Here is a 13,016-nt window from a genome sequence, read left to right on the forward strand (position 1 = left end):
ATTGAAATGGGATTAAACGATTGTTGTGGAGCTTTAAAAGGGTTCTGGTGGAAGTGGGTCAAAGCGTTACATAAGAACATTCTTCAACAGCACGACGGTGACGTCGTCCTGTAGCCGAGACGCGTTTGGAGCCGAGGTCCGACTTCACACGGACTCGTGGTGAGTTCAGGAGCATGTGGGACACACAAAAGCCAGGAATGCGGTTTTTCCAAAAAAAGAAAAGAAATGCTTTTATTGGGAGAGCTACGAAAAATGTACAGTACAAAGTTAACAGTCTCCATTTGTAGTGAACCGACTCCCCGAAAGAAAAAAAAAAAGAAAATCCAACAACAACAACGACTCTTGTTGTCTTTTTTTGTCCATTTGTTACATTCAAAAAGCTTTACTTCTGATAAAAGTAGTCAAAAGTACATAGTGCGCGTCCCCGTGTACCTACTATGTACAAGCCAACGAGAGATTGAAGGAGGAGGAGAGAGAATCTGAAACTACATTCATTTCAGCTGGTGTAGAAAAGATGCAAAAATACTTTTATTTGGTTAATTTAAGGCAAAGACGGCGGGGGGTGAGGGGTCGGGGGTCAGGGGGGCATAGAGAGAGACCCCCAACAGGCACTAATACTGGGACCGCTACATTCTCGAGCACGTGGCTGGAATCACAGTGCCAACAGAAGGAAATAGAAAAATACTTTTTTGGTTAATTTTCGTGGACTCTTTGAATCTAAAAAAAAAAAAAGAAGGAAGTTTGGACGGTCTGTACAACCACGGATACATTCTAGTGAAACTAAAAAAAACGAGGGAAGCTTCTACAGCATCGAAAAAAAACAGCAAATCAACTTGAATAACGTAAACAAAATTAATGAAATAAATATCACATACGTTTCTCTTAAATTAAGATTTGTTTACTCATTTACAATAAAAATAACCAAGTGAAGTTACAAAAAAAAAAAAAAAAACAGGAGAAAAAACCAAATATATATTACTGTGAAAAGAACATACACTCCACTTTATGCAGATTAATAATGGCGATCATAATTTAAACATAAAAGAATATAGATCTATTGCTTCATCATACTTGATAAATACAGTATGGACGACCAACGCAGCCTATACTTTTCGTGTGTTCACAAGATAATAAATAAGTTAAATAGTCCATAGTCAGTTTCTGCACCGCTATGCAAATCACTCAGCTAAAAAAATATATATTCAACCGTCAGCAGTGATTTCCCCCCGAACTCTTTCAACAAAAAAAAACCGAGCGAAAGCGAGCCCACCGACCGCTGGGTGGCGCCGGGACGAGGGAGGGTCTGGAATGGAAGTTTTTTTTTTTTAGTTTTTGTTTTTTTCCCCTCCTCTCCTCGGAGAAGGATTGGGAGGAAATCTGAAGCTTCTTCTTCCTGTCAAGTCTTGTCACTAATCCCAGGCTTGCCTGAAGAGCAGAGGGCGGCAGGCGGCTGTGACGCGAGGGGAAGGAAGCGTCCGGTGGGTCGTGGTGAAGGGGGGGGGGGTTAAAAAAATAAAAGGTGTAAAACAAATCAGAAGTCGAAGATTCTTGCACAAAGACCAAAGAAAAAAACTGATGAATTTAATGGATTTTTGGGTCGATCGCAGACATGACGAGTCGAGCCAAGATTCGACATGAAAGTGAATGAAAACTTTTCTCGTTGAATCGTCGTCGTCTGGGCTCGACTCGTCATGTCTGCGACACCTTTTTCATTCATCGTTTTTTCCTCAACTTGTGCGAGAATCTTAAACTTTGATAGTTTCACACCACGTGTCCCCCCCCCCTCCCCCATTAACCCCCCAAAAAACGGTTTCCAACCTCATACCGTGAGCCCTTGGGCAAGGCACTGATGGAATGCCTTCTGTTTGCTAAGAGTTTTTAATAATAGGACTATATTACATACATAAAGACACTAACTAATGCCAGGGTCAAGGACACTTTTGCTGCGGGTGACCCTCCACACTCTTGCCCCCCACCAGGGAGGTCGGAGCCGGGGCCACAGCAACCCCCCCTCATCCTGAGCTGGCAGGGGGTTTTGGGGGGGTTCAGGGATTCAGGCTCGTATCAAGTCCGTCCATAATCCAAGTCAGTCATCAGAAATCGACAGCCTGCTGAAGATCGGCAAACGACGCCCGGCGTCCAGACTGGGCGACTCGGACCCGCTGAGGCTCCCGGACGAGCTGAGGGACCCGCTGGCGTAACTCTCCCGGTCGGACAGGGAGTCCGGGGGGCTCGGCGGGGGCTCGAACACCGGCGACTCGTTGAGGCGCCGCAGCGCCTGCAGGTGGCTCATGTTGTAGGGCGGCGGGGAGGGCGGGCACACCTGCAGACCCCCGTAGAAGCCCCCCGCCGGGGAGTGCTGGTGGTGGTTGTAGCCGGCCAGGAGGGCCTTCAGGTCCTGCCCGGGGAAGGAGAAGTTGATGCAGGACAGGGTGTTGGGCGACAGGACCTCGTCGTAGAAGTTGGTGGTGGGCTGTGGTGGGGGGGGCGTGCGCGACGTGGGGCTGTCCAGCAGGGGGGACTCTAACCCGTGGTGGCTGGAGGAGAACCCGGAGAAGCTGAGGCTGTGGTGGAGCTTTGGTCGCGAGAACTGCTGCTGCTGGGGCAGGAGGAGGGCGTCCCTCTGGCCGAAGCCGCCCTGCTCGCGCCCCGCCTGGGCGTTACTGTTGCTGGGCGCGGGTCGGCGCTCGTCCGCGTTGTGGATGAAGTGGCACCGGGGCCCGTAGGGACAGAAGCCGATGGTGTGGAAGGTGCGGCACGGCTCCGTCTTGTACTTGGGGTGCCGCGACAGGCTGCGCAGCTCGTGGTAGCCGTGCGCGAACTGACACTTCTCGCCGTACTTGCACGAGCCGTTCTCCTCGAAGGGTCGACACAGCTCCGTCTTGTAGCGCGTGGAGTTGATCTGCGCCGCGGGGGGCTTCTGCGGGAGCGCGCCTCCGCCGCCGCAGCGCTCGCCGCCGCCGCCGCCGCCGGTCTCGCTGAACGCGCGGTCGCGGAACTTGTTCTCCTTGTTCATGAGCGGCGTGGTGTTCTCCTTCAGGTACGAGCCCAGGTGCGAGTACTTGTTGTTGATCATCGGCTCCACGTTGCTGGTGGAGTTCCTGCGGAAGAAGCCGGGGCTGAAGGGCCCCCCGGAGCCCGGGGACGCGAGCGGCGCGCCCACCGCCTTCTTATCCAGCAGGCTGTTGATGTGGAGCGCGTTCATGTTCAGGCTCTTCTCCTGCTGCGAGAATAACAACAAAAAAAAAACCCACATTAGACTCAAATAAAAAAAACTCTACATCCTCCCTTTTGGACCTGGACCCGGACTCACCTTGTAAAGCAGGTCCACGTCGTAGAAGGCTGACATGTCCCGGGTCTGCTGCTGCCTCACTGACTCTCTCATGGGGCGGCGAGATGGATCCCTGACGGGCGCTGGTCGGTGCCACGACTGGTTTGAGTTGGAGGGAGAAGAAGGGAAAGTTTCGGGGGGGAAGTAAAGGAGAAAAAAAAAAAGTGTGGCCGAGTAAAGTCCGCAGAAGGTTAAAAAAAAAAGTGTCGGCTGGTGTTAACTTCCTCCCCTGGAGAAGCTCTGGTGCTTCACTGTGAAGCTCCACAAGTTCACATGCGTATAAATGCCTGACGCTGGCCGGGGAGGGGCGAGCGCAAGTCGGCGCAAAACTTTGCGGAGGAGCCGCCTCTCACCCTGGCACGCCTCTCACCCTGGCACGCCTCTCACCCTGGCACGCCTCTCACCCTGGCACGCCTCTCACCCTGGCACGCCTCCTCGCCCCAGACACCCCCCTTCCTCCCCCTTCCTCCCCCCTCTCTCTCCTTTTGAAATCCAACCTCCTGCTCCGACTCCCGCTGCAGGGGTTTTTGAATCAAACCTCAGCTCGAGAAACATCATCATCTTTTCAAACAATAACAAAACTTTTATTTAAAACTTTTTTTTTTTTTTTTAAATACACAAAAACTTAATTTAAAACTTTATTTCCAAACTTGAGTTTCTCATCAGTTGCGAAAAACATGATCGCGTTCATTTCATATAGAAAATAGATGAATATACTTGTGTATTTTTATGAAGTTACTACATAAACAAGTGGAGTCAAGAGTTTTTTTTCTAACTTCTTCCTCTGACTGCAGGAATGTTCCGAGAGCCTGTGACTGCGGGGTAACACTGCCCCCTGGAGGAGAGAACGCGGGAAGTGTAAGTGAAATAGGGGAACAGCACCCCCTGTCTACGAAACATTGTTTTTTATTTATCAGTTACTTTAGATGCAGTTTGAAATATGACGTCACCAAAACATAAGACCTGGAAAAAAGAATCCTCCTCTCGGATATAAAATAGATATAAAAATAAATCTACTATTGTAGTTTTTTTTATAGAAAATATTATATTACCTAAAATTCAATAATCACCTTATTTGATATATGTATTTAATTTCAGTGAATAGTTTCTTGTTGATTTATTATTAGAAATAATATATATTTTATATTATTTTATTGTAGATTGGCAGAATGTATCTTTTACATTTTAAATGAGTGCGTAAGTATAAGTATTACAGGTGATATATTTTACTTTAGAATGGCTGCAAACAGCTTGTTAAACATAGTTATTCTAGTATCTAGTTTAGTCTTTTTTTAAACTTTTTTTTATTTCTGTCTTTGGTGTCACTTAAAGAAACCCTTTCTTTGTAATTACTTCTACTTCTACTACTAATTTTACTTATACTTTTACTACTAATTGTACTACCGTTTTACTAATTAAACTTAAACTACTCATTCTACTTCTACAACCAATTTTACAACTTCTTCTATTCCCACGACTACTACTTATTCTTCTACGTCCACTACTACTTTTACTACTAATTCTACTACTTATTCTACCTCTTCTACTCATACTACTACTTCTACCAATTCTACTACGTCTACTACTAATTCTACTTGTACTTTTACTACTAATTGTAGTACTGCTTTTACTAATTACACTTATACCACTTATTCCAATACTACTTCTACTTTTACTACTTATTCTTCTACATCCACTACTACTTTCAATACTAATTCTACTACTTCTTCTTCTGCTACTTCTACCACTTGTTTTTCTGCTACTTCTACTACTTATTCTACTTCTACAACTAATTTTACTACTTATTCCACCTCTTCTACTCATACTACTACTTCTACTACCAATTCTACTTCTTCTACTACTAATTCTACTTATACTTTTTTACTACTAATTGTACTACTGCTTTTACTAATTATACTCATACCACTTATTCCAATACTACTTCTACTTTAACTACTTATTCTTCTACATCCACTACTACTTTCAATACTAATTCTACTGCTTCTTCTTCTGCTACTTCTACCACTTGTTTTTCTGCTACTTCTACTACTTATTCTACTTCTACAACTAATTTTACTACTTATTCCACCTCTTCTACTCATACTACTACTTCTACTACCAATTCTACTTCTTCTACTACTAATTCTACTTATACTTTTTTGCTACTAATTGTACTACTGCTTTTACTAATTATACTTATACCACTTATTCCAATACTACTTCTACTTTTACTACTTATTCTTCTATGTCCACTACTACTTTTACTACTAATTCTTCTTCTGCTACTTCTACCACTTGTTATTCTGCTACTTCTACAACTAATTTTACTACTTCTTCTACCTCCACTACTACTTCTACTACTACTTTTACTACTTCTACTAAGTCAACTACATCTACTTTAAATTCTTTTTTACTTTTTAGTTATTATTATTGTTTTACTTCTTCTGACCTTCATTTTAAACGGCATATTTAAAAATTATTTTGATTAAAGAAAAACCTTTTATTTTGAAAAACATCTAGTTTACCATCAAAATCCTGTTTTCATAATGTACATTTAAATTGGGTAAGATAGAAATTAAGAAATATTCTTTTAAATATGGCTCAAACAAGTACATGTGTAATCAGTAGAATCCAGTACTGTTTGCTCAGTGACTCCTCATGTGAACCAGGTTCACTCACAGAGTTCATTCACTAAACTGCTGAGCAGACGTCTTGCTCGGGGTCCTCCGTGTCAAGGGGGGCGTTCCACTTTATTTTTACAACCAGATCTGGCAAAACAACTCTTACAAGCTCAAGTGGAACGCAGCACAAGGTGAGAAAGGTCGTGCGGTGGATCGTTGACCTCACTGGAGCAACATTAGCTCCGGCAGAGTTTCTGATTCCAAAATAATAACAAACACTAAATCACTTTTGAACCGACAGGAATCAAGTGATTAAAGTGTAGCGAGAGTTTGTTCAGGAGGAAAGATGTGTGGAAAGGAAGAAAAGAAAGTAAGTTTTAAAGCAGGAATGTTGGAAATGAAGAAGAAAAGGACGATCGATGCGTCACTAAAGGTGTCGCACACTTAAGGGACCGACGTTCTCATGGAAATAAAGTAGAAATACAACAGCATGACCTGATAAAAACTACAATTAAGTGCATGAAAATCAGCGAGATCTCAGGATTTGTTATAACAAGTTGTGTATTTGCATGTGTGTGTCTATTTATTTCTAATGTTTGTTTATTTTCATTTTCACTCATGTTTTCTCAGAGTAAAATCCTTTTTCTTTTTCTAATTTAAACACCTTTTAAGTAGTAATAATAAATAGAACATAACAAATGTCTCACGGACCGATACCGGTTCCCTGGGGTACACCTCAGCAAAAAAAAAATAAGAAGTATATTTACCTATTTATCTTTAAAAAGAGGTGTGACTGCGATATAGTCTTTTCGTTATTTGGTTTGAGTTTTATTCTCACTGTAAATCCTGGAATAATCGTATTATCTTAACTTATCTTAAACACAACCATCTTCATAGGGTCACGATAGAAACATGAACATTGATAAGATTCAAAAGAAGATGGACAGACGAAGAAAAGAGAGGAAATTAAAGAGAAAAAGACAGACAAGATAGAAAAGAGGAGAAGATGAAAGTTTAAACGAAACAGGAAGTGATGAAACGGTAACCATGGCAACACGTTTGCAAACCAAATATGTCTCGGTAACCAGTTTTCAAAACAGACTTCGGATTCGCTGACGGGGGAGTCGGAAAAATAGGGAAAAAAACAAGTGACATAAGAGTTTTTTGGAATCTACTACGAGCAAACCCTAAAATTAGACCGAGGGCTCGCCCCGGGGACCGTTTACGCTCGCGATAAAAAAGCGTCTAATGCGAAGGACAGACGGCGAAGGATCTCACCAACATGTCCCTCGTCCGCAGAAACCATCGCTCTGTTTTTACCGAGGAGAGGCATGTGTTCCCAAACATGACGTCAGCTGTCAGAGGGAACATGGTGACCGGGAGGGAGGGAGGGAGGGAGGGAGGGAGGGAGAGAGAGAGGGAGGACAGAAGCTCTTTGTACATCTGATGAAATGAGCAGCAGAAGAAGGTAAAACCAGGAGGAATCCTGCCGTGAACGTCAACGACAGGAAAAGCTTCGGCTTCATTTAAACTGTCGACCAGAAACATCTTCAGTCATGTGACCTCGAGCACTTGTTTACCAACAATATCACTTCAACCATCTTGTCTCACAAATTGAAGAACCTTTTTTTTTAAAATAAATACAATGAATACAATTATTCATAATAAAATAGTGTATATTTATTTGTTTTTAATTTATTTTTTAATGGTTAAAATACTTGAAACTGTAGTATAATAGCTGAAATAATTGTTAAATATACATTTTATTCATTAATGAATATAGATTAAATACATGATAATATAATAGTAACATTATTATAAGATTTTATTCTACATTAAAGGTGAAAAAATGCGATTTAAATAAAAAATAAAAGGCAAGTCACTTAAATAATTAAAAAGAAAACATTTAAAAATGACAAATATTGATGGTTTGTCTTAAATATATATACATACAATTGTTTTAAACCTAAAATAAATACATTGATGCTTGTTTTTGTGGTTTATTATTATTTTTATTATTATTATCATTTCTCTCAATCATTGTTTCCTTTATCACTGTTTTTATATCAAAATGTTTCCATAGGTTTTGTTGCATTTTATTTTGAAAGTTTTGTTGGTAAAAAATAATTGTCTCCAAATAAAAACGTCAGTGAAGGGTTTTTTAATTGATAAAAAAAGGTTTAAAAAGAAGAACATTCAGGTGCTGAGAGTTGGACCCACACCGGTGCTGGACTCATCCCTGCAGCTCCTCCAGCAGGTCCAGAGCCAGCGAGGCTCTGGTCCTCCTCAGCAGCAGCCGGGCGTGCTCCATGGGGCAGCGGAACTGCGGCAGGCCCGGCAGCGAGTCCAGAGCCCGGGCGGCGCCGAGCGCTTTGACCCGGGCCAGAGCCGAGAGCGAGTCCAGCACCTGGACCTGATCTGCGGGTGTTTGGTTCTGGTTCTGGACCATGGCGCGGAGGTGTCGGTGGAGCAGGTGGACCCACTGGAGCGGCTCGGCCCACAGGTTCAGGTCGCCCTTCTCGAACAGGAAGTCGTCCTCGTCCTGGCGGGAGAGACGTTTGCGTTGGATCGCGGCGTTGAACCGACAACTTTAAACAAACGAGGAAGGTCGTGGGCTCGGTGCCCTTCAGCGCCGCATCAGTGTGAGAACCCTGTTTAGACTGCCGACCCGATTACACTGGAACAACAGAACCGAGCCGATGTTGCGACACAAGTCGTTCCCACTGTCTTGTTTCCAACGACCCGATTAAACGTTCTGACTGTTGAAGAACAACTTCTCCTTGTCTGTAAACTTTTATCTATTTATATAAATCTTATTTTGTTTATTAGAAACACAACATGTTTTAATGTTTATAAACAAAAAGGTTTAGGTTTGAAAAACAAATTATTACTAAAGTATTAATTCAATCTATTACTTGTTTAAAACTTTTTTTTAGGACTAAAGTTAACATTTTTTCCTTTTTCCCCCCGAAATACATTTTTGTGATTTATATTTTAATTGATATAATAATTAAATAAATACATTAACATGCAATAAAATGACTTATAACGTCATGTACTCTTTACCATTAAATATGTTGACGAGTGACTAGTATACAGTATATATACTGTATATTTATACTGCATATACATATATATACTGTATATATACTATATATATATACACAGTATATATGTATATACAGTATATATACAATATATATATATACTGTATATGCATATATATACTGTATATTTAAGTATATATATATGTATACAGTATATACATATATACTGTATATATACAATATCAAGTATAAAATCAAGCTAAAAAAGATTATTGTTTTATTGTTTTCTATTTTTTAAATCCTTTTTTCCCCCTTATATTAACTTAAATCTTTTTGAGGGCCAACAAAAACTCACAAAAACGTGATAAAAATGGAGGAAAAAAATAAAACAAAACCCATGTCGTCACATTTAGAGACTCTGTCAATGAATAATAGAAAGAAACACTAAATCCATCTCCAGGATGTTTGACCTCATCAGGGCCACATTAACACAATCTAAGGGCCACACCTTGGTCTAATCTAGACGGAGAACATTCAGGTCAAGGTCACGTCTGTTGTCAACACTCGACTTCCATCTGTTGCCACGAGACTCGGTTCTTCTCACCAGAGCGGCCTCGTCCGATCCGTCCTCCTCGCCGCCGCCGTCCTCGTCTCCCAGCAGCCACTGGGTCAGAACCGCCGCGCCCGCCGGGACCCGCTCCCAGCGCTTCAGGAGCCCGCACAGGAGCCCCACGCCCAGGTCCAGGGCCACGGGGGGGCACATGGACACGCCGGCCACTTCTGGACACACAACCGAGCATCACAACATCAACACAATTTTGTGTAGTTGTGGAGGAAAAAATGTGTTTTCAACATGTTGTGTTGCGACACAAGCTAGCAATGCTAAGCTAGCAATGCTAATCCAGCAACAATTGCTGTGTCCAATACACTTCTTCAAGTTCTTGTAAGACAGTACACTTACTCAACAGTGTAGTACTGTCTCAAATCAAATTCTGCTGCTACACACTTACAGGAAATGACTCGACAGCTTCTTCTTCTACTACTTTTTAACACTGACAGCACTTTTCACCAATTGAAACAAGTTATTAAGCTGTGTTTTTTTATTGTGTTATTACTGTTGTTTTTGTGCTTCGTGACGTGACCTGTACTCTCTCTCTCTGCTGTGACAACCAGGACCAGGACCAGGACCAGGGACCGGACCACTAATGACGGGGCCGTACTCCGCGAGCGAGGGAAGAGGAAACCCTCGCGAGTGTGTTTACTGTATCCAAAATAATTACAGCCGACGGAATCTTTAAATTGAAAAAAATAAAACACAGAGAAAGTTTGTTTCCGTCTTTTTTCTCGCAGGAAATAATTCCTCCTGCCAAGGAGGACAAGTGTTTGTGTTTGTGTCTCCTGGTTTGGAAATGTCCCGGGGAAACAAAACTACAAGTCATATAGTAAACCGCCGTGAGGGTGTGTGATGCCGAAAATACACATTGAAACACACACACACCCTCACACACACACAAACACACTTTATGACTCACACGATTCATTTATCTTCACATGATCCAGTTTCACTCGCTCAAACTTTTCCTCAAGGATGTCCATTCTTACATCAGTGATAGTTTGTGGTTTGAGTTCCGAGTATCCGCGAGTCTTGTTCACGAGTGAGGGAGGGATTGCGTGAGAGCTGAGCCAGAAGCCAAAACTATTCAATGGATTCGGACTCTCCTGTGCTCACTGAAGATCACAGACATAAGAGTCTGGAGTCGATCTCTTGAGGGTAAAATAACCTGGTGGCCCCTGACCTTAATTTCTTAAAGCACTTACTTAGTGTTTATCTTTTATTTTGAAAGTATTGAAACAGGAAGGAGGTTAGAGAAGTTGCTCTCACGGCTACATCGTGTCATCTTTTCAAAACACGGTCGAATGATCGCAGAAAAAATCAGCAGAAGTCGGTGTCTGGACTCTCTCAGTCATCCAGGAGAGACTCGGAGTAGAACCCCTTCCAGGAGAAGAAGCCCACCCTCCTCAACTCAAACAGGAAGTTCGTGGAATCGACTCAAATATTGTGTCTACTGGTGTGTTACGGTGACACACTGGCCTTTTTTTTCTCACAGTGTGAACGAGGAGATGTGGCTGAAAAGAAGGAATGGAAGTGAAAACACCGGCGACCTCGAGTCACGGCCTCACCGTTGTTTACGGGAAGATCACGGAGAAGGCGAGTGTTCTTCACAGGAACGGACGACACATGTTGTTGTTGTTCGAGCTTTTTCATCCATCGAGTCGAGATTACACTGGATTCTATCTCGTAAATAAGACTCACGACAATCTATGTTTAAGTCACAACCGTATCCTTAATACATAGTAAAATACATGAGGGTGTGTCCTAAATCATGCACTTCTGCATTTACACTTAATATTTTGAGTGCACAAGTGCGTCCCAATGAGCAGTGTGTGAAAATGTAGTGTGCAATGAGCACTCAAATGGCCAGAAAATTGAGTGTGGATCGATGGACCCTTTCCATCCTCCGCCATCCTAGTGACGTAGATGAAGCTAAACTGAAGCTACGTCACTGACGACACGTCTTCAGAGCAGATACCGATGTATAAGTCTAAAAAAACCTAGTTATTTTAACACAAAACAACACAACAACATTAATAACACAATGAAACACAACTTAATGACTTGTTTCAATTGGAGAAAAGTGTTGTCAAGTGTCGGTGATATAGTTTTTAATGTCCGGTTGCGATGAGTGCTAAATAGTAGTAGAAGAAGAAGCTGTCGAGTCCTAGTTTTCAACTAATCAAGACCAAACTTATAAAGTTAGATTCATTTTCTCACAAATACAACTTGAACAACAACTTGAACTGAACTTTTATCATCAACAACTCTTTCACCCAAACCTAGATCACTAGAATGTAACTTTCATCCGAATATATCTTGAACTAATCCGAGCTTCCAAACATCAATCGCTTCTTACCGTCCCTGGATCAGACCTAATGCTAACCAGACTAGCTACTAAACAATCCCTCCATCTTAAAGTTCAACTCATGTGTTGATTTAAGTGCGTCTTAGTGACTCTATTGTATCATCAGTGTCTGTTTGTACAAAACTCTCTTTTTATTGAAATATTGACATTAGAAAATGATCTTAAGCCCCGCCCACTGAAAACACATTGTTTTTCTGGAGATGGACTTTGTTTTACCCAAGTAGACTTCGCTCTCGTAACCTCTCGTTCGCCGAGATCTCTGACGGGGGATACATTTATGAAGTAATAAGTTAAAAACATGGTCATAATGAGGAACTTACTGCATCTTGGAGAAGGAATACTTCAACGTTTGAAAAGTGAATCAGGAGAGTTGGATTTCCAACTTACCCCTTAACCATCAACTAACTGTAGCTTTTACCGACCGCTCGCCGATACCCACTCGCTTCTTTCTGTTAAGTCTAGTCTCTAACCAAGTCTGACCCGACATGACTCGTCGACTCGTTAAACCAGCGACAAACCTTTGATCCAGTTTGTTTGGTTTTTTTCCTTCAGGAGTCTTTTATTGTGTCTACGCTTGTTTGTTTAGAGGAGGAACACAACGGTCCTGGTGGTGTGTTTGTTACGGTAATACAACCACATCTACACACAGACACACACAGAGGTGCGAGGACGCACACTTCAAACATGGCCGGTGACTTCGCTCGGCGACTCCAGTTGTCGGTGCAACGACTCCGGCAGTCGTTCTCCCACCTTGACCGACGGCAGCTGACGCTCAGATAACAGAGGACTTCAAAAGGCTTCCAGAGCCACCGGCCTACACAGCATGGGAAAACAAGAGGGGGCGGTAGGGGGGGCGGTAAGGGGGGCACTTACAGTACCAAAAACACATGGATTGTTTTTCTCCGTAAAATCAGGGCTGAGTCACAAGTCTGCCCGGAAAGAACATTAAGAGTTTGATTGTGGCGCATTAGAGGAGATTTAGGAGGTTAAAGGACTTTCTCCTCGCTCTTTACAGTAACCCCCCCCCTGACCCCCA

The 13,016-nt window shown here is 42.5% G+C and overlaps 2 protein-coding genes across 2 annotated transcripts in view; both read right to left on the bottom strand.

Moving 5' to 3' along the window:
• Positions 1–219: 219 nt before the first annotated feature.
• On the bottom strand, positions 220–3,652 carry zfp36l2 (ZFP36 like 2 zinc finger CCCH-type). The gene is made up of 2 exons (XM_087802711.1): positions 3,314–3,652; positions 220–3,223 (listed from the first exon to the last, which is right to left on the bottom strand). The coding sequence occupies exons 1-2, from the start codon at positions 3,383–3,385 to the stop codon at positions 2,087–2,089; spliced, it is 1,209 nt and encodes a 402-aa protein (XP_087658837.1). The 5' UTR covers positions 3,386–3,652; the 3' UTR covers positions 220–2,086.
• A 4,454-nt stretch (positions 3,653–8,106) lies between these two features.
• The window catches only part of thada (THADA armadillo repeat containing), a 96,480-nt gene continuing 91,570 nt past the window's right edge, over positions 8,107–13,016 (bottom strand). The window contains exons 37-38 of the mRNA XM_087802567.1: positions 9,604–9,779; positions 8,107–8,494 (exon numbers count right to left, since the gene is read on the bottom strand). Coding sequence (XP_087658693.1) covers positions 8,186–8,494; positions 9,604–9,779 — 485 coding nt within the window. The 3' untranslated portion in view covers positions 8,107–8,185. The remainder of the gene's footprint in view (positions 8,495–9,603; positions 9,780–13,016) is intronic.

Source organism: Callionymus lyra, chromosome 11, assembly GCF_982586985.1.
Source record: "Callionymus lyra chromosome 11, fCalLyr1.hap1.1, whole genome shotgun sequence".
NCBI lineage: Eukaryota > Metazoa > Chordata > Actinopteri > Syngnathiformes > Callionymidae > Callionymus > Callionymus lyra.

What these genes read in the sequence shown, in the direction of transcription:
- zfp36l2 (XM_087802711.1), bottom strand. Translation starts at nt 3,385, where the DNA reads ATGAGAGAGTCAGTGAGGCAGCAGCAGACCCGGGACATGTCAGCCTTC. An exon ending in ACGTGGACCTGCTTTACAAG is followed by an intron (nt 3,224 to 3,313) that starts GTGAGTCCGGGT and finishes TTATTCTCGCAG; the next exon opens with CAGGAGAAGAGCCTGAACAT.